At 44.5% G+C, this 18,679-nt stretch overlaps 1 protein-coding gene across 1 annotated transcript in view; it reads right to left on the bottom strand.

Annotated features, from left to right (window-relative positions):
- Positions 1–2,780: 2,780 nt before the first annotated feature.
- EXOC4 (exocyst complex component 4) overlaps positions 2,781–18,679 on the bottom strand; it is a 314,735-nt gene continuing 298,836 nt past the window's right edge. Inside the window, exons 15-17 of the mRNA XM_068131080.2 lie at positions 17,482–17,660; positions 14,372–14,531; positions 2,781–4,326 (exon numbers count right to left, since the gene is read on the bottom strand). Of these exons, the coding sequence (XP_067987181.2) occupies positions 4,089–4,326; positions 14,372–14,531; positions 17,482–17,660 (577 nt within the window). The 3' untranslated portion in view covers positions 2,781–4,088. The remainder of the gene's footprint in view (positions 4,327–14,371; positions 14,532–17,481; positions 17,661–18,679) is intronic.

Here is an 18,679-nt window from a genome sequence, read left to right as displayed (position 1 = left end):
TTGCACAAAAGAAAAAGAAAACAATCAAAAACAACCCACAACACATCGTCTCATTGTGCTCAATGTAAAGAGTGTTGCACAAAAGAAAAAAACCCATAAAAAAACCCAAAAACAACCCACAACAACATCGTCTGTGCTCAATGCAGTGTTGCACAAAACAAAAAAACAACATCAAAAAAACAACAACCAAAAACAACCCACAACAACATCATCTAATTGTGCTCAATGGAAAGTGTTGCACAAAACAAAAAAACATCAAAAAAAACAACCAAAAACAACCCACAACAACATAGTCCAATTGTGCTCAATGTAAAAAGTGTTGCACAAAACAAAAAACAACATCCAAAAAAACAACAACGAAAAATAACCCACAACAACATCCTCTAATTGTGCTCAATGTAAAGAGTGTTGTTGCAGTGTTGCACAAAACCAAAAAAAAAAAAAAAAAAAAAAAAAAACCAAAAAAACCCCACAACAACATAGTCCAATTGTGCTCAATGTAAAGAGTGTTGCACAAAACCGAAAAAACAACATAAAAAAACAACCAAAAACAACCCACAACAACATTGTCCAATTGTGCTCAATGTAAAGAGTGTTGCACAAAACGAAAAAACATTTAAAAAACAACGAAAAATAATTCACAACAACATCGCCTAATTGTGTTCAATGTAAAGAGTGTTGCACAAAACCAAAAAAAAGAACATAAATAAAAAAACAACCAAAAACACTCCACAACAACATAGTCCAATTGTGCTCAATATAAAGAGTGTTGCACAACACCAAAAAAACAACATAAAAAAAACAACCAAAAACAACCCACAACAACATAGTCCAATTGTGCTCAATGTAAAGTGTGTTGCACAAAAGGAAAAAAAACAATCAAAAACAACCCACAACAACATCGTCTCGTTGTGCTCAATGTAGAGTGTTGCACAAAAAGAAAAAACAACATTAAAAAAACAACGAAAAATAACCCACAACAACATCGTCTCATTGTGCTCAATGTAAAGAGTGTTGCACAAAACGAAAAAACAACATCAAAAAAACAACGAAAAATAACCCACAACAACATCGTCTAATTGTGCTCAATGTAAAGAGTGTTGCACAAAACGAAAAAACAACATCAAAAAAACAACGAAAAATAACCCACAACAACATCGTCTAATTGTGCTCAATGTAAAGAGTGTTGCACAAAACCAAAAAAACAACAACCAAAAACAACCCACCACATGGTCTAATTGTGCTCAAGGTAATGTAACGCCATCACTAAACGAGACCAAGTTAAGGTTACTTTAATGAAATAAATACCGGATGAAGTTTTAATTAAAGCTCAGCGTTCTTTCAGGAAATTTAGCAACAGTGTAAAATTTCCCCGAAGCAATTTTCTGATAAGGTTAATGCTTTTCATACAGCAAATTAATAAGCAAAGCGTTCGCCTTTATTCCGGCTTTGCTTCATTAAAATAAAACGCTGTGCATGCTGTAACTGGCGACACCAATTTTGTGCTCTCGTAATGCGCTTCCTTCCCCAAATCAACGTTCTCGATCCGCCCACCTGCATCACCATCCAGCACCTTTTCCCCCATGCTCGTCCATCCTCTATCGTCCGATGCGATACGCAACCTCTCCCTTCGTCATTCGACCCACATCTTCCAGTGTTCTTTTTCTTCTCCGTGGCCACCCACACGGGCAATTTTCACAGCCTGGGAAGAAGATGTTGAACAATGGTGCTGCAAACGATTCTTTGCTTCTACTTTTGCCTCCCCCAACCCGGTTTGATCGCTGTTGTACATCATGTGGTCAAATCTGTTCGATATTAGTTTCTCTTTTAGTACGAGCAGCCATTATAAAACAAGAAGGCTTTTCACCACCTTTTTAAAACAGCTGTTCACCACCATCTCTTGTCTTCCCCCATCCAAAACCTTGATCTTTTCTACCCCTGACAATTCACCCCAGATCCACTTTTTTGAAATACAGACTTCTTTCCTGGAGGCCCTAGCAAAGTCCATGTGTTTTTTTTTTTTTTTACCTCCCCCCCCCCCCCCCCCCCATTTCCCATGCCTCCTCCCCCCAAGCCCTCTCCCCCCCCACAGATCTCCCGATGTCCTTGTTTTCAAATGTTGTACTTGTGTACTTCCCTCTCTCTCCCCATCTAGTCTCCTGCTCCCTTTATCATGTTTTATGTGTCAGTTTGTCTTTTTGTGATTAATGTTAGCTCTTACACGAGCCTCGATCTTGTATACAGAAAAAAGAAAGAAAAAGAAAAGCAAATAAGTCAAGGTGGTCAACTTTATACCTCAACTGTAAAGACAATTTGGCGAGGGTAAAGGTTCAAAAGGCTTAGAACTATTACCAAAGATATGATAAACCACATGTTAATTCCTTAAAGATAATGCGGTACTCCATAATGCAGCACCTTCTGATGCTGCATCCATCCACCGCTTTGGTTGGATACAAGGAGCCTTGGTGTCCTGCGGAGTGCAGAGAATGAAATAAGCCATCTTGCTAATGAGGATAAGCCCCTTGAAGTTGAGCTCGGCGCTGCGGGGTTCATGTTTTCAAGTTTTGCTTTAACTCGGCATCAGTTTGGTTCCCAGAAGGCAAACTATTTTTGAACAAAACGCAAAGTGAACTCCATTCAATGCAGATGGCCGCGCAGCTGCAGCATCATATTGGCACAGCAGAGAGACGGAGAAAGCGAGACCGCAGCTAAATATAGTAAGCGAATAGATCCGTATCTTCAGTTTTTCATTAACACAGAAAAAAAAAAAGACAAAGCCCAATAGCTGAGTTTGTTATATTTAGGAATACCAGCATGATGAGAAGTTTTCAGTGGCAAAGTACATGTATGTTTGAAGAAGAAGAAGAAAAAAGGAAAAAAAAAAGAAGAAAAAAAGACAATAGCCGAGTTTGTTATATTTAGGAATACCAGCATGATGAGAAGTTTTCAGTGGCAAAATACATGTATGTTTGAAGAAGAAGAAGAAGAAGAAGAAGAAGAAAAAAAAAAAAAAAAAGAAAGCCCAATAGCCGAGTTTGTTATATTTAGGAATACCAGCATGATGAGAAGTTTTCAGTGGCAAAGTACATGTATGTTTGAAGAAGAAGAAGAAAAAAGGAAAAAAAAAAGAAGAAAAAAAGACAATAGCCGAGTTTGTTATATTTAGGAATACCAGCATGATGAGAAGTTTTCAGTGGCAAAGTACATGTGTGTTTGAAGAAGAAGAAGAAGAAAAAAAGAAAAAGAAAAAGAAATCCCCAATAGCCGAGTTTGTTATATTTAGCAATACCAGCATGATGAGAAGTTTTCAGTGGCAAAATACATGTATGTTTGAAGAAGAAGAAGAAGAAGAAGAAGAGAGAGAAAAAAAAGAAATCCCAATAGCCGAGTTTGTTATATTTAGGAATACCAGCATGATGAGAAGTTTTCAGTGGCAAAATACATGTATGTTTGAAGAAGAAGAAGAGAGAGAAAAAAAAGAAATCCCCAATAGCCGAGTTTGTTATATTTAGCAATACCAGCATGATGAGAAGTTTTCAGTGGCAAAATACATGTATGTTTGAAGAAGAAGAAGAAGAAGAAGAAGAGAGAGAAAAAAAAGAAAGCCCAATAGCCGAGTTTGTTATATTTAGGAATACCAGCATGATGAGAAGTTTTCAGTGGCAAAGTACATGTATGTTTGAAAAAGAAGAAGAAGAAAAAAAGAAAAAATAAGACAAAGCCCAATAGCCGAGTTTGTTATATTTAAGAATACCAGCAGGATGAGAAGCTTTCAGTGGCAAAATACATGTATGTTTGAGAAGAAGAAGAAGAAGAAGAAGAAGAAGAAGAATAGAAAGAGGAAGAAGAAAAAAAGAAAAAAAGGGCAAACCCACTAGGTATTTTCTGATGAGGAGGTTGGGAACGATCCATTACACAGCTGTTTAAATTTGCAACATATTTATTGAAGTTAACAAATCATGAACGCCAGCGATGCATCTTCCCCAAGGGTAGTTACACAAGGGAGCAGCAGGTGAATACGCATGAAGATAAGGCTCGTCCACAGAGCGGATTTTGGTCTTTACTACGAACGTAACATGGCGCCCGTCTCACACAGTCGTTATCTTTTTGTCACGAGCAGCTTGTTTGATGGCGTTTTGTTCCCGCAGAATCTCCTTCAGCCTCTGCATGCGCACGTTCTGCGTTGCCGGGTCCCCGGTGCCAGGTTGGCTGCGATGCAGGAGCGCGAGAGCGTTGGTGTAGTCCAGCTCCGAGTAGCGTATGCCTTGGTCCACGAGGACGTGGAGGAGCTCATCGGGCGTTGTGTACAGCATCTCGTAGTACTGACTGCAAAATATCAAATAGGAATCGATACATTTTAGAGAAAACAATCAAACCTCATTCTTCCAGCTCTTAATCTCATCATGGTGTCCTTTTTCAAAAGAAACAGAACCGAGTCGGTGCCATCGCCAATTTTAGTATAAAATGACAATATGGTTCAACTTGCACATGGTGTCTGCATCCTTGTAAAATGTAATTTTTCTTTGTGGGATTTGAAGAACTAGTAACGGTACCCGCCCTAGGGGCGGGGCTTCAATTGGGAGGCCCAAATGAAAAGGCTAAATACCAGAAATTGAAGGCTTTTTAAAATTTTAAACGATTCATATAAACATCCGTCAAATCATATCACACGCAAATCATCAAAATCTAAACAGTATTTGTAGAATTTCAATAAAAGCCGCATCACTGTTCATATCGGTAAATATTATTCCATAGTGTTTGGAAAAACTGGAAAATTTGAAAAATTGGAAATTGGCAAAATTGGGAAAAAATTGGAAAAACAATATAGCCTATTTTACTCCAGGGGGTCCCAGGATTACCCACCCAAAATTTCGTTGCGATAGGTTCATCCGTTTTTGCGGTGCCTGGGAACAGACAGACAGACAGACAGACAGACAGACATTTGATGAATTATAGTAAGATGTGGAAGATGTGCGGCCGGGAAAAAAGTAGGCAGATGGAGCGAGAAGATAAACAACACGAGACCTCTGGTATGGCTAATTTTTTGTTGTTTTTTTGACGGAGAATATTGAAGTGGTACTCGAGATGATTTGGGTGACGATGGCCTTGGCATACGCTCTGCAATTGACAAAGATCCATGATTGATTGAAGTTGTAGTAAGATGTGGAAGCTGTTGCTGTTCCATGCGCTCACGCTTTCGAAGCTAAGTAATCTTTCACAATTGTGTTTTTGTCGAGACTGTATCTATCTTTCGGTGTATGTACCTATAGCGTATCTTTAGGAAAATTTTCGGTGCTAATTTTTCGTACATGTATATACAATCGTCGGTTAATGCGTATCGAGTATTCTGCGGCCTAGTACTCGTAGGCTTAGGCTACCGTACCGTCTCCGACCTTGTGGTTTTGTTTTTCTCTCAGCGATTCGTCGAATGCGCTGCAATTATTTTCGTTCTCTGTTTCGTCCCAGTCGTTCACCCCATACCTCCTTATTTAATATCTCTACTCCAAAAAAAAAAAACCCCAAAAAATATTTCCTTCCCAGGTCTTATTCGTTTATTTGTTGTTCTTATTTGTTCGTTCGTTCTTCGTTCGCGATCACACGATCACGTGGTTAGAAATGTATAATATCTCCCCTGAACAACTATTTTCTCTCATATATTATAACACCCTTTTCTTCTTTTCCTACAAAAGGATGCTTTCGTCTTGCTCACCAAATCTATTCATTCCAAAAAATATATATAATACCATCTCTTACAGTTCCTCCTTTCTACATTCCCTAAACTATCCAGAACTCCACCCCTCCTCCAGTGACCTCAAACGTATTTTTGACTCGAAGGTCTCAAACTCATTTTGCAAAAAATGTTCGTTTCCCATGAATCGTACACTTTTCAAAATCCAATCTCACCCCTCCCCTCCAAATCCTCCCCATCACCCATCCCTTTCAAATCTCCCCCCTTGCCCCTTCCCTCCCCTCCCTCCTAAACTCCCCCCACACCCCTCCCCTCCGAGACTCTCCCTCGCTCCTCCCCTCCTAGACTCCCCTCTCACCCCTCCTCCTCAAAGCATCCTCCCTGCTTCTTCCCCCTTCCAACTTTCACCTTCATCTCCCCCAACCTTCTGCCTCGCTCTTCCCCCTCCTCAAATAACACCTCACTGTGCCTCACCCAATCTCCATTAAACCTTTTGTCCACCCCATTCTTCCCTTTCTCCAAGCTATTCTGAAATCTCTGAAATCTCTGACACACCTTGAACAGCTCTCCCTACCTCTTCCTCCTCTTCCACATCTTACCCTACCCCTCCCCCCCCTGTTCTGGACCCGATGCTCCCCCTTCCTCTTCATTAACGGTATGGACCTCAAACATCCGGGGCCTTCGCTCAAACTTGACTGACCTCTCCATACAGGTTGCTTCTGACAAACCAGATGTGATCTGCTTAACAGAAACTTTCCTCCTTCATGATGTCTCTGATGCCTTGGTATCTCTCCCAGGTTACTCCCTCCTCCGGTATGATAGACCTGAGCCTCGTCCTGGAGGTGGGGTTGCTATCTTTATAAAAAACTATCTTCCTCACTCGCCCTCCACTGCCCTCTCTCCACCTCACCCCCAGGAATACCTTTGGCTACGGCTTCCCCTTCGCTCCCACCTTTTGTTCATATGTGTGTTGTACCGTCCACCAAACAGCGATGACTCCATCTACATCTCGCTGTCTGATAATATGGACCAACTTCTATCTACCCATCCCAACTCTCTCTTCCTCATATGTGGTGATTTCAATTGTCACCATGCCAGTTGGCTGGGTGTGGGTACCTCTCTCACCAGCCATGGCTCTTCAGCAAAGGACTTCTGCGACTCACTGGGACTGACACAATCTGTCAATTTCCCGACCCGGATCTCAGTCAACGGAGCATCTTCTCTTCTGGATTTGGTTATGACAAACTTCCCTGAAAATGTCTGCTGCTCTATTTCTGCTCCAATCGGCTCATCTGATCATGTGCTTGTCAAAGTGGACATCTCTCTGACCATTCTCAGAGAGCCTCCTCAGCGTCGACGAGTCTGGCATTTCACTCAGGCCAACTGGCACGGTCTTCAAGCAGCCATCAATCATCTGGACTGGTCTCCCATTTCTACCGCCTCTGACATAAACTCATCCTGGGAATTCTTTCAAAGTAAATTGCTCTCTCTCATGCACAGATTTATCCCATCTCGTCTTCAGTTGTCATACCCTTCCTCCCGTCCATGGTACACGGAATCTTGTGGTGAGGCTGTTGCCCTGAAACAACTTGGTTTCGTCTCCTGGAAAGCAAATCCAACGGAAGGAAATCTCATTTCCTTTCACAAAGCCCGAAACAAGTGTGTGTCCACCCTCAGGAGAGCCAGGAAACAATATCTCACCGTTCTCAAGACCGAACTCTCTTATCTGTCTCCCTCTTCCAAATCCTGGTGGCGTCTGGTCAAATCTGTTTCTGGTGTTTGTTCCCCCTCTATCCCCTCCCTCACCTCAAACGGCTTAACGGCTGACTCCGCACGTGAAAAAGCTGAATGCCTCAACTCTGTGTTTGCCTCTAAATCTTGTGTCCCAAACCCATCCCTCTCTGTACCCACCGTACCCAGTCGTACCCAGCTGCTCCTGGACTCTGTGTCCTTTCCTCCTGACAAGGTGGAAAAGTTTCTGTCAACCCTTGACTCTGATTCTGCAACTGGTCCTGACGGCATCAGCCCACGGGTCCTAAAATCCTGTTCTTCCGCTCTTTCACTCCCTCTTTCTGTTCTCTTCACCCTCTCTTTTGCTCAAGGTCATCTGCCATCTGCTTGGAAAACAGCCAACATCACCGCTTTGCACAAAAAAGGTGCAAAAACAGATCCCAGCAACTACAGACCAAACAGCCTTCTCCCAATTATCAGCAAAGTCATGGAATCCATCATTGCTTCAGATATGAAATCTTTCCTCTTCTCCAATGGCTTGATCTCTGATCAATTTGGTTTCAGACCTGGTCACTCTACTCTGGACATGCTGCTTCTGCTTTCTCAACAATGGATGGAGGTCCTCAACGCCAAACAGGAAATTAGAGCTGTCTCCCTTGACATTTCACGTGCCTTCGATACGGTCTGGCACCCTGCTCTGCTCACCAAAGTCTCCTCCTTTGGTATCCCTGGAAATCTCCACGGATGGCTGGCGGACTTCCTCTCTGGTCGTAGTCAACGTGTGGCCCTGAATGGGTTTCTCTCATCTCCTCTTACTGTTCAGGCTGGAGTTCCCCAAGGTAGTGTTCTGGGCCTGTGCTTTTTCTGGTCTTCATCAATGATCTATCTGACTCTCTTGAAAATCCTCTTTATCTCTTTGCTGATGACTCTACTCTCTGTCGCTCCATTCCTCATCCCTCAGATCGGCAGTCTGCAGCCTCCTCACTCTCTGCAGACCTGGACAAAATCACAGACTGGGCAAACAAATGGAACATGTCTTTCAATCCTGATAAATCTCACACTCTTACGATGTCTCTCCGAAAAGACCGACTGGAAAACCCTCCCATCCACTTTCTGAATAATCCTCTCCAAGAAGTTCTGTCACTCAAGCTTTTGGGTCTCACTATTTGCCATGATCTTTCCTGGGAAAACCACATTTCAAATCTGGCCTCCAAAGCCAGTCGCCGACTGGGCATCCTCCGTCGTGCGAAGTCCTTCCTTGGCACACCTGAGCTCCTCACCACAAGGCTTTCATCCGCAGCTCTATGGAATACTGCTCTCCCCTCTGGTCTGGTGCTCCTGCCTCACACCTAGCCCGTCTTCACGCTGTTGAAACCAAAGCGTTCAGAATCATTGGAATCTCCCGCGATGAAGCTAACTCCAAGGGCCTTTCACTCACTCACCGCAGGCAGGTTGGTGGTCTTTCCGTCTTCTACCGACTCCTCTCTGGCCTTGCCCCCCCAGCCCTCTCTGGGCTTTGTCCCCCAAATATTCCTACAGGTCGCACAAGATCTGCCTGCAACCCTCTTATGGTTAAACTGCCAAAATCAAGACTTTCTGCTCACCTTCACTCCTTCATTCGTCTTTTCTCCCGCCTCTGGAACAAACTCCCTCACTCTCTTCAATCCCACTCCACCCTCCAGGTCTTTAAAACAGCTGTTCACCACCATCTCTTATCCTCCCCCATCCAAAACCTTGATCTTTTCTACCCCCGCTAATTTCGGTCCCCTTGTGTTTTATACCTCCCCCCCCCCCCCCTCCCCCTCCCACGCCTCCTGCCCCCAAGCCCTCTCCCTCCCACACTTCTCCCTGCTCTCAAATGTTGTGGTTGTGTGCTTCCCCTTCTCTCCCCATCTTGTCTTCCGCTCCCTCTTTTTGTATATTTTGTTTGTCTGGTTGATTTCTTTGTGAAATAAATGTTAGCTCTTTCACGAGCCTCGATTCAGTATACAAAAAAAAAAAAATTCAATTTAAAATATCGGTAAAGATGGAAAATTAGATATGGCTCGGAAATAGCTAAAAATAACTAAATAATGGCATTGGAGAATCGTGTGACAAATGAGCTTCACAAGCTTGGCCTATCTGTCCAATGGAAATAAAAGAAAATGTGACTGATTCCGGCAGCACTATGTTTCGGCAGCATGATTCCATGACCTGGAGTGATTCCCGTTTTGTAATCCAGCTTTGCTCCCTTTTTGCCCTCGTGACATTTTCGCGCTATCTCTCCCTCTGTTCCACGCCACGACCCGACGCCATGACCAGACGTCTGTGTTTACGCCATGAAACTCTGGAATCTTTCAATGAGGCCCTCACTTTAGCAATTATCCTTACATAGCATTCACTTCCCCGCGCAACTCCTCCTGCTTCCCCATTTTTCCTTCCCTTCCGTATGGCTTCCTATTCCCAATTCACCCTCACATATGCCACTATCCCCTGATTGCCCTACCTTCCCATCTGTTTCTCCAACCCCCACATTAATAATCCAAAACTCTGGGGCACCTACCCCTCCCCATTCTCTTACTGTGTGCTCCTCAAACAACACAGGGCTTCGGTTCAACCTCGGATGCTGAAGCATTCTCTGATATTTCTGGTTTCATGGTAACTTATCTCACTGTGTTTTCAATTCATCTGTATCCCTCATCCGCTACTCACTCCTCTGCTGCCCAAGGTGTTGCAGCCAAGTCCTTCAATGAAACTTTCAGCCATCTAGGTTATGTTCCTCCTGCTCTCATGCATTCCTGCTCTCATGCATTCCACCACAAATCCATACCTTGTTGCTTTTCCAAAATTTGAGAGTAATACTCACCTCCTTTATCTCAACTCCCAGCACACCCTTTTCTCCTGACTCTCCAGCATCAAGTTTTCTTTTCCCTACAGTGCCACTTTTTGCTGCTACCCCTCTCCTTCCATGATGGTGGATCTGTTGAAATCCATCCCTTTTCCCATTTGCCCCATTATCAGTAGATTGACTGTTCACTGTGACCGTGCGTTAACTCAGCTCTTCCATGAACCTCGACATGTGCATCTATTATAATAAAAGGCAGTGTGTGTGTATGTGTATGTGTATGTGTATGTGTGTGTGTGTGTGTGTGTGTGTGTGTGTCCGTCTCCTCCATAACTCAAACACCATGACACCTAGTGCCCCCAGACTTTGCACGCATATGTCTCGACCTCAAAGGAAGTGCAGGAATGAAAACTGGGTGTTTGGGTGTGTTTAAACACCCCGTTTGAAGATCATTTATGCTAAAATTTACACTAAAACTAGAAACAGGCATATCTTTGGTCAGCCTACGTTCAGCTCAGGGTCTTAATGCCGCCATTTTGTCCGCTTCGCTCAAATATGCCTTGCCTCATAACAGGTCGGTTTCTGTACAATAAAGCTTCATACCGACGAATCGCTGTATTCCTGCATTCATCACAATGCTTATAAATGCCAGAGTTCGTGCCTTTATTTAATTACTGCACATACTTTACATCTCACATGCAATAAGCGCGATAATCTCTTCACTTGAATAAATCAAATTTTTTACTCCGGAATTGACCTCACAGCAGTTTTGACTCCTAAAAAAGCATTTATTTGAAAAATTCAGACATTGTGGGACACTCCGGGCACCTCAACAGCTTCGTTGGAGTGCTTGCTTGAGTGCTTAAGCTGCTTTGTGAGCGCTCCACAAACAGCTTGGTTATGGAACACCCCACTGTTCAACATTGTATTTGCTTTATTTCATTTGCTTTATTTGTCATTTGACTTTGATGATGACTGATGCTCAACTTTGAGTGTTATTCATATGTCCGTGAAGTTAGGGCACGTTTCACTTTTCCCGGAATGGCACTCGGTAGAGAGCATACCTACCCAGGCTGAATAGTTTACGTTTTGTATCCCACTGATCCGGACCTGCACCAAAATCTAATCGGCTTGTTCTTGTCATTTGCCCAACTCATCCACCAAGTTTTGCCATAAGTCATCTACATTTTGAAATATTATGATACGTATCGTTTTTGTCCCATTCACTCAATGGTGAAGAAGCACTTAATTTTTTTCTTTTAATACTAGTATCCAGATCCAGATTCGGATTTCAACCAAAATCGAATCGATTAGTCCTTGTAACACACCCAACCTGTCCACCAAGTTTCGGCAGAATCCGTCCACAACTTTTTGAGATATCGTGCTATATATCGTTTCTGCCCCCATCTCTCAATGCTGAAGAATCACTTAAAAATTCGCAGATCCAGATCCGCATCTTCACCAAATTCTAACCATTAAATCTTTGTTACATAACCAACCTCTCCACCAAATTTCATTGGAATCCGTCCTTTTTGAGATGTCCTGTTCACAAATAAACAAATAAGAAAACGTCATGCAGAGAACGATACTTGCAAAATCCACCCCGCAAAAAGGTTGCCATTGAATGAATGAATGAATGATCGTTTTAAGGCCATTTTTCCTCAACCGGCTTCTCAATTGTGACGACCTCTACAACTTCGTAAAGTTTCATGACGATCGGTTTAGAATTGTGACCTGAAGGCCGGTGACAAACAAACAGACAATGAAAAATTGGTCAGAGGATACTACCGAATGATACTACCGAGGACTTGCCGGAATGTACTTTTTTATCGGCCATTTTGGATCAAAATGGCGGGAAATCTATACATGTATATATGCTAAGCAATGGAAGGTAACTGAGTAAGTGTATGCATATCTCTTGTCCTTTCAGAGTTATAGTGGTTTGAAATATATTTTCAATGAAAACTTGGCCCCTTGACCCTTGACCCCCCAAAAAAATTTAAACTAAGCATTGTTGACCATTTTATGCCACATGTTATTTTTCAGGAATTGAATAATGAACATTTTGGTGTTGGTTAGAAGGGAATCGAATAATGTTTGACAGAGTTATTAGTAAAAAAACAGTTTTTCACCTTGAGTTTGACCTTTCAAGGTCTCTCAATGTCAAAGGTCATGGTGCCAAATGAAATGTCATATGTGACTTCCTATATGTCAGTAACAGTAAGTGTATGCATATCTCTTGTACTTTTAGAGTTATAGTGGTTTGAAATATATTTTAAATGAAAACTCGACCCCCCCCCCCCCCCCGATTTCACGTTTTGGGTGACCTTGAGCTTGACCTTGGGCCAAGAGAGTTAAAAATTGGGCACAGTCTATTCCAGGGCAAGGCAAATATGTGTGTAAAGTATGGCAATGCCATGTGCAACGATGCAGACGTAGTACTGCGCACAAACAGACAAACAGACAGATGAAAAATCGGTCAGAGACCGATTACTTGCCGGAATGTACTTTTTTTATCGGCCATTTTGGACAAATATGGCGGCCGAACCACGTGACCGATTACATAATCATTAATTGTTTTCTAAACGAATTTATTCCTAAATTATGCTCAATAAATTAAATCTTGATCAGATGAAGTTTTGTACTTGTCGAATTATGACGTCATAATGGAGGCACCTATGACATCATCATTAACATATTTTATTCCCCATGGAGTTCTTTACAATGAGCCATGTCTCAATTTTTTCTATTCAGCACTTTCGGAGATATAGAGGTGCAAAGTTTTTCCGTTTATCCAAGATGGCGGCCGAACCACGTGACCGATGATGTCATCATTATTTTTTTGCGTTTGTGATGTGAAAACAACCTCCATCATCCACCTTTGGTGGCGGAGGTAAAAAGGTGGAGTTGTTGATTGTACCATTACAAAAAAGGGGGGTGCTTATAAAACCTCAATACTGTACTATACTACAGTATTATTTGCAAAATAATAATTATTGTATATGCCGCTGGGGTGGGAAGAGGGAGGGGGAAGGAATGGTGTGGGACTCCGGATGGAGGGGAAGGGGGTAGTGAGGGAGGATCTCCCCTCTTATCACGCTGCCTTCCCCTCCCTTCTGCTCATGCTGCCTTCCCCTCCCCTACTCTCACACTGCCTTCCCCTCCCCTCTCCTCACACTGCCTTCTACTCCCCTCTCCTCGCACTGCCACCCCTCCCCTCTCCTCGTACTGTCTTCCCCTCCCCTCTCCTTGTGCTGCCTTCCCCTCCCCTCTCCTCACACTGCCTTCTGCTCCCCTCTCCTCGCACTGCCACCCCCTCCCCTCTCCTCATGCTGTCTTCCCCTACCCTCTCCTTGTGCTGCCTTCCCCTCCCCTCTCCTTGTGCTGCCTTCCCCTCCCCTCTCCTTGTGCTGCCTTCCCCTCCCCTCTCCTCGTGCTGCCTTCCCCTCTGCTCTCCTCATGCTGCCTTCCCTACCCGCTGCCTTCCCCTCCCCTCTCGTCACGCTGTCTTCCCCTCCCCTCTCTTGGTGCTGCCTTCCCCTCCCCTCTCTTAACGCTGCCTTTCCTCCCCTCCTCCCTCCCTCGTACCACCCCTCTCCCTAACAATCTCCCCCCCCTCCCTCCCTCCAATCACCCCCCTCCCTAACCATCTTCCCTGCACATCCTCCCTCCCTCCTACCACCCCTCTCCATAACCATCTTCCCTCCCCTCCTCCCTCCCTCCTACCACCCTTCTCCCTAAACATCTTCCTTCCCCTCCTTCCTCCCTCCTACCACCCCTCTCCCTAACCATCTTCCCTGCACCTCCTCCCTCCCTTTCCCCTCCTCCCTCTCCTCCTACCCCCCCTCTCAGCATTCCCGTCACGAAGCGACCCTGCATTTCCTGGGAACGCCGAGTACCTTTGCTTGTTAAAAATAAAAAGGATCATGTGCATCAACAGGCCCCGACAACTAACTCTTCTCTCGAGACGACAGATAACCATTTGCTGCTAAGTATAATGGTGAATACATTCCTTCTAATGGTGATATATTCCAACTTAGAAATTAACTGCGACATTAAGGAACAAAATTGATTATTGATTTTCCTGTTGTTGCGAAAAAGAAATGGGAAAGATTGCAGAACCATACCGGGCGATGTCCAGGTCTGCTTCCCGAGACATGGTGATATTTGTGAGGTTTTGCTGCAGCACAAAAATGTTGCGGCACATCTTCTTAATACCCGATTCGCTGATGCGCTTGAAATGTTGTGCTCCATTGATGAGAATCGAGGCAATAAGATGGCCCAATCCTGTGCACATACACACAAATCCAAAAATGAGGATGCGGAATCCCAATAAGCTGCTCAGTCAATCAAATGTCGTGTATTCTTGACAAGGCATTGGTGCTGTTAAAAAAGAGATCTTTGGCAAACGTTATGCTGGGTGGTTTGTCCTTGCCTTCTCAACAGTCAGTCATGGCAGGTATTTGGAATTTGTTCAGGTTGCCAGCGATAACTCGCCCAGCTCTTCAAGAAAGACACCTGCAGGAACTTTAATGTCCACCAACAACCAATGCTGGCAGACAGATCCTCTGGAAACACCAGGTCGGGATTCAAAGAAGACTAGACAGCTCAGAGGCAAGTGTCCATAACTCTGGGCGATCCTGTCGGCCCAAATAAGCTGTTAAGAAACGTAATTAATAGCAGACATGATTGGTCAGATGGAAAAAAATAAAAATACTGAAAAGCACTGTTCGCACCCAACAGGAAGTGAAGAAGATAGGATTTTGGGGCCAGGGGAGGGGATGCTGAAACAAGGTGCATATGTGGAAGGTACCCCATTTGGTCAGGATCTTTTCAGAAAGTCTGTAGTGGCCACAGTCAACATTCCACTGCTATTTCTTATGCAGCACAAGGCTGCGGGGTCACATCATTGGCTGAGGGCACAGTTGTGCCACTGATACAGTGTTCTCTGGAGATTAGGGCAGGAATATATGTAAATTGTTCATCAGGGTAGGTCGACCAGCAACAACTCGCCTACTCTTCAGGAATCTACTGTGGGATCTTTAACGTCCACCAACTAATGCTAGCAGATGGGACGCCCGGTTTAACGTTCATCAGTGATGAGGTACTGAATGAATATGAATGAATGAATGAATGATCGTTTTAAGACCATTTTCCCCCGCTAGAGCGGGGGTTAGCCTTGCAGGCCCCATGACAATCATGGTTCCCTGCTGGAGGCAATGTTTTTATGGCCGGATGCCCTTCCTGACGCCAACCCTTAGTCGCCTCTTACGATGCGCAGGGATACGGTGTACCTATTCTAAATCGGGGTACACACCGGGATAATTCATCCCAGCAAGCTGGTACTCAATTTGCCGGCCTGGGAAAGATGACAGGCTGAGTCAACCCCCCTGGTGTTAATTCAGCAACAGACTGGGATTCAAACTCAGGATCCTAGGATCCCAAGCCTGCACCCTAACCGCTAGCGATTGACTGGGATTTGAACTCAGTATCCGAGGATCCCAAGCCTGCACCCTAACCGCTAGCGATCAACCGGGATTTGAACTCAGTATCCTAGGATCCCAAGCCTGCACCCTAACCGCTAGCGACCGACCGGGATTTGAACTCAGGATCCTAGGATCCCAAGCCTGCACCCTAACCGCTAGCGATCGACCGGGATTTGAACTCAGGATCCTAAGATCTCAAACCTGCACCCTAACCGCGAGCGATCGACCGGGATTTGAACTCAGGATCCTAGGATCCCAAGCCTGCACCCTAACCGCTAGCGATCGACCGGGATTTGAACTCAGGATCCTAGGATCCCATGCCTCACCCTAACCGCTAGCGATTGACCGGGATTCAAACTCAGGATCCTAGGATCCCAAGCCCGCACCCTAACCGCTTGCGATCGACCGGGATTCAAACTCAGGATCCTAGGATCCCAAGCCTGCACCCTAACCGCTAGCGATCAACCGGGATTCGAACTCAGGATCCTAGGATCCCAAGCCGCACCCAATCCGCTAAGCCGACACCAGGCTCTCCTAACGCTGCCTTCCCTCCCCTCCTCCCTCCTTCCTACCACCCCCTCTCCCTAACCATCTTCCCTCGCCTCCTCCCTCCCTCCGATCACCCCTCTCCCTAACTAACCAGTGATGAGGTACTATTCAATACAATTCGTCATGGGATGACAAGACCACTTGAGGGGAGTCCACTTCATGCTCATTACAGCTGGTGATCCAGAAACCTGTCAGTGGATCCACTACCTTCCATAGCGATGGGCTGCTATTGCCAAACAAGACATCTAAAGTCTATGTCGGTGACTGATACTGCAGTAGCAATGAAGCAGCTGGCAATGCCCCTCACAGTAGGCGGTTTTGTGTCTTTCAGACTGCAAACCAAGACGGAAGTTCCATTCTAACTTGTACACAGCATACGAGCACACCAGAAATGAACACAGTTGTACATTCATTTCATCCTATCTTGCAAATGCCATTAATGCTTCCAATAAGAATGGGAGGGGTATGGGAGAGGCAGAATTGTTGTTTCTTCTATCCCCACAGCCCAAATAAATCTCAGAATAAATTTGTGCAAGTAAAGATTTAGAGAGATGAGTAGGAGGACTTTGAGGCTTTGAATAACAAAGGGAGAAGAGGCCAATTTATTAATCAATAATGCTTGTGATGTGAAAAGGGATCCATGTCCTTCCATCTCTTCATACATTTGAAAATGCAGGTGCTTCGGCCAACATACGCTCCCCTGAGATTAAAAAGAAAAGAGAAAAGGAATAGCTGAGAGATGCTTATCAGAAATTGGTGGTTTGATGTGTTGGTAACAGATGGGGAAATGGAGAGCTATTTGAAGGACTGCTTATGGCAAGGTAAAGTGTAGCGCGCGTGGATGCTTCCTGGAGAGATGCTGCTTTAATACAAAACACTTTCGACCAGAAAGGAATCACAATACACAGACCAACAATGGTGACCTGGCTGAGTTTTCCATGACAACCTCGCAGTGAAGATGGCCATCTGTAAGACTTCTCAAGGTTCAAATTATCATCTTCACGTGGCAGTAATTTGACTCATGCCCTAAAAAAATATACCATCATCGACCTAAAGGGTGGGATTGGTGGGTTCGGAGGGGATGTACCCGTGCCACAAGGTAACCGACGACATTTACCGTGGCATCGGCCAAATATCACATGAAGATTATCAGGTTTCATCCTCGAACGGCCAATCCACAATCTTGCTGAAAAGTTTCTTACCCTCAAAGATGTAGTGGAACTTGTGGGGTTGCAGATTGCTGCTCATCACCTCCTCCATTGCCGTTATATCCTTGTTGAGCTTCACAACAAGTGGATCATAATCCATGCTCTCCACATTTGCCACAATGGCATAATTGCCCTGCTTTGCCAGCGGTATGAGGTAGTAAAAGCAATGGACCCTGGGGCACAACACAAGCGACTGGATGTAGCCGAGGTGCGCGTCTCAGGTAAATGCCTTATCAGGTTTAAATAAACAGATAAATATCACTCAACGGCTAAATCATGGAGGAGATCGAGGCCTTTTGGTCAGTACAAACTCAACTGTGCCCACAGACGTTCTACACGAGGTCAACTTCACACTACCGCCACCCTCGTCTTCTCCCTCCCCATTCTACAACCCTCCCACCAAAAGAAAAATATTCAGGTTTTTTTTCCCACCCAATTGGCATTACAGGCCTGGTGTTCAACTGAAGATGGAAGGAATTTCGAGTTTGTTTGCAGTGCTGCAGTCAGCTCACATACTTTTCATGAAAGATACCATGGGATTTTTAACATCCCCCAACAACCAGTGCTGGCAGACGGGTTCTCCAGGTTAATCGTCAGGTTCACTATGTTAACAAATACAATTTCGTTCAAATTTTTGGGAGATTAGCAAAACTATACATTTTTGGAATCACCAGAGCATGGAGAATCCGAAAATCAATGTTGGCATTTGCACAGACATCTGAATGGCCGCCATTTTGGATTTTCAAAATGGCCACCATAAAATACATATGTTGCGCTATCTCGGCTTTTAGTCAACCTAGAAACTTAATTAAATATGCTAATCCTATGTTTTCTGGGTCAAGGAATCCAATAAAGGCCTCAAAATAGTGCTCAGGATTATAGAAAAGCAACAAACAAAGGTAATTGAAAACCATTGTCTATATATTTGTGATATTGTAGCGCGGTGCTAAGCGCACGCCTTGTTTTGCCAATAAAGGAAGCAACAACGATGTAAACACAAGCGTCTTTATTCAAAGGGTCAAACTATAGCACTGCCGTGCTCGGAGCTGTGTGCCCCTTGTATATCCCGAGGCCACGCCTACCCCTCGGGCGTGGCCGACACCGTCCTGGTGCGCGGAATGATGTCATCGCGCCAGCGAGCCATCGTGTCCGCCACACGCGCCCCCCCAGAATTCCCACGCACCTGAAGGGT

This window comes from Myxine glutinosa, chromosome 11, assembly GCF_964187855.1.
Source record: "Myxine glutinosa chromosome 11, kmMyxGlut1.1, whole genome shotgun sequence".
Classification (NCBI taxonomy): domain Eukaryota; kingdom Metazoa; phylum Chordata; class Myxini; order Myxiniformes; family Myxinidae; genus Myxine; species Myxine glutinosa.
The sequence above is the reverse complement of the archived record's forward strand: the minus strand, read 5'-3'. Positions and strand labels throughout refer to the sequence as shown.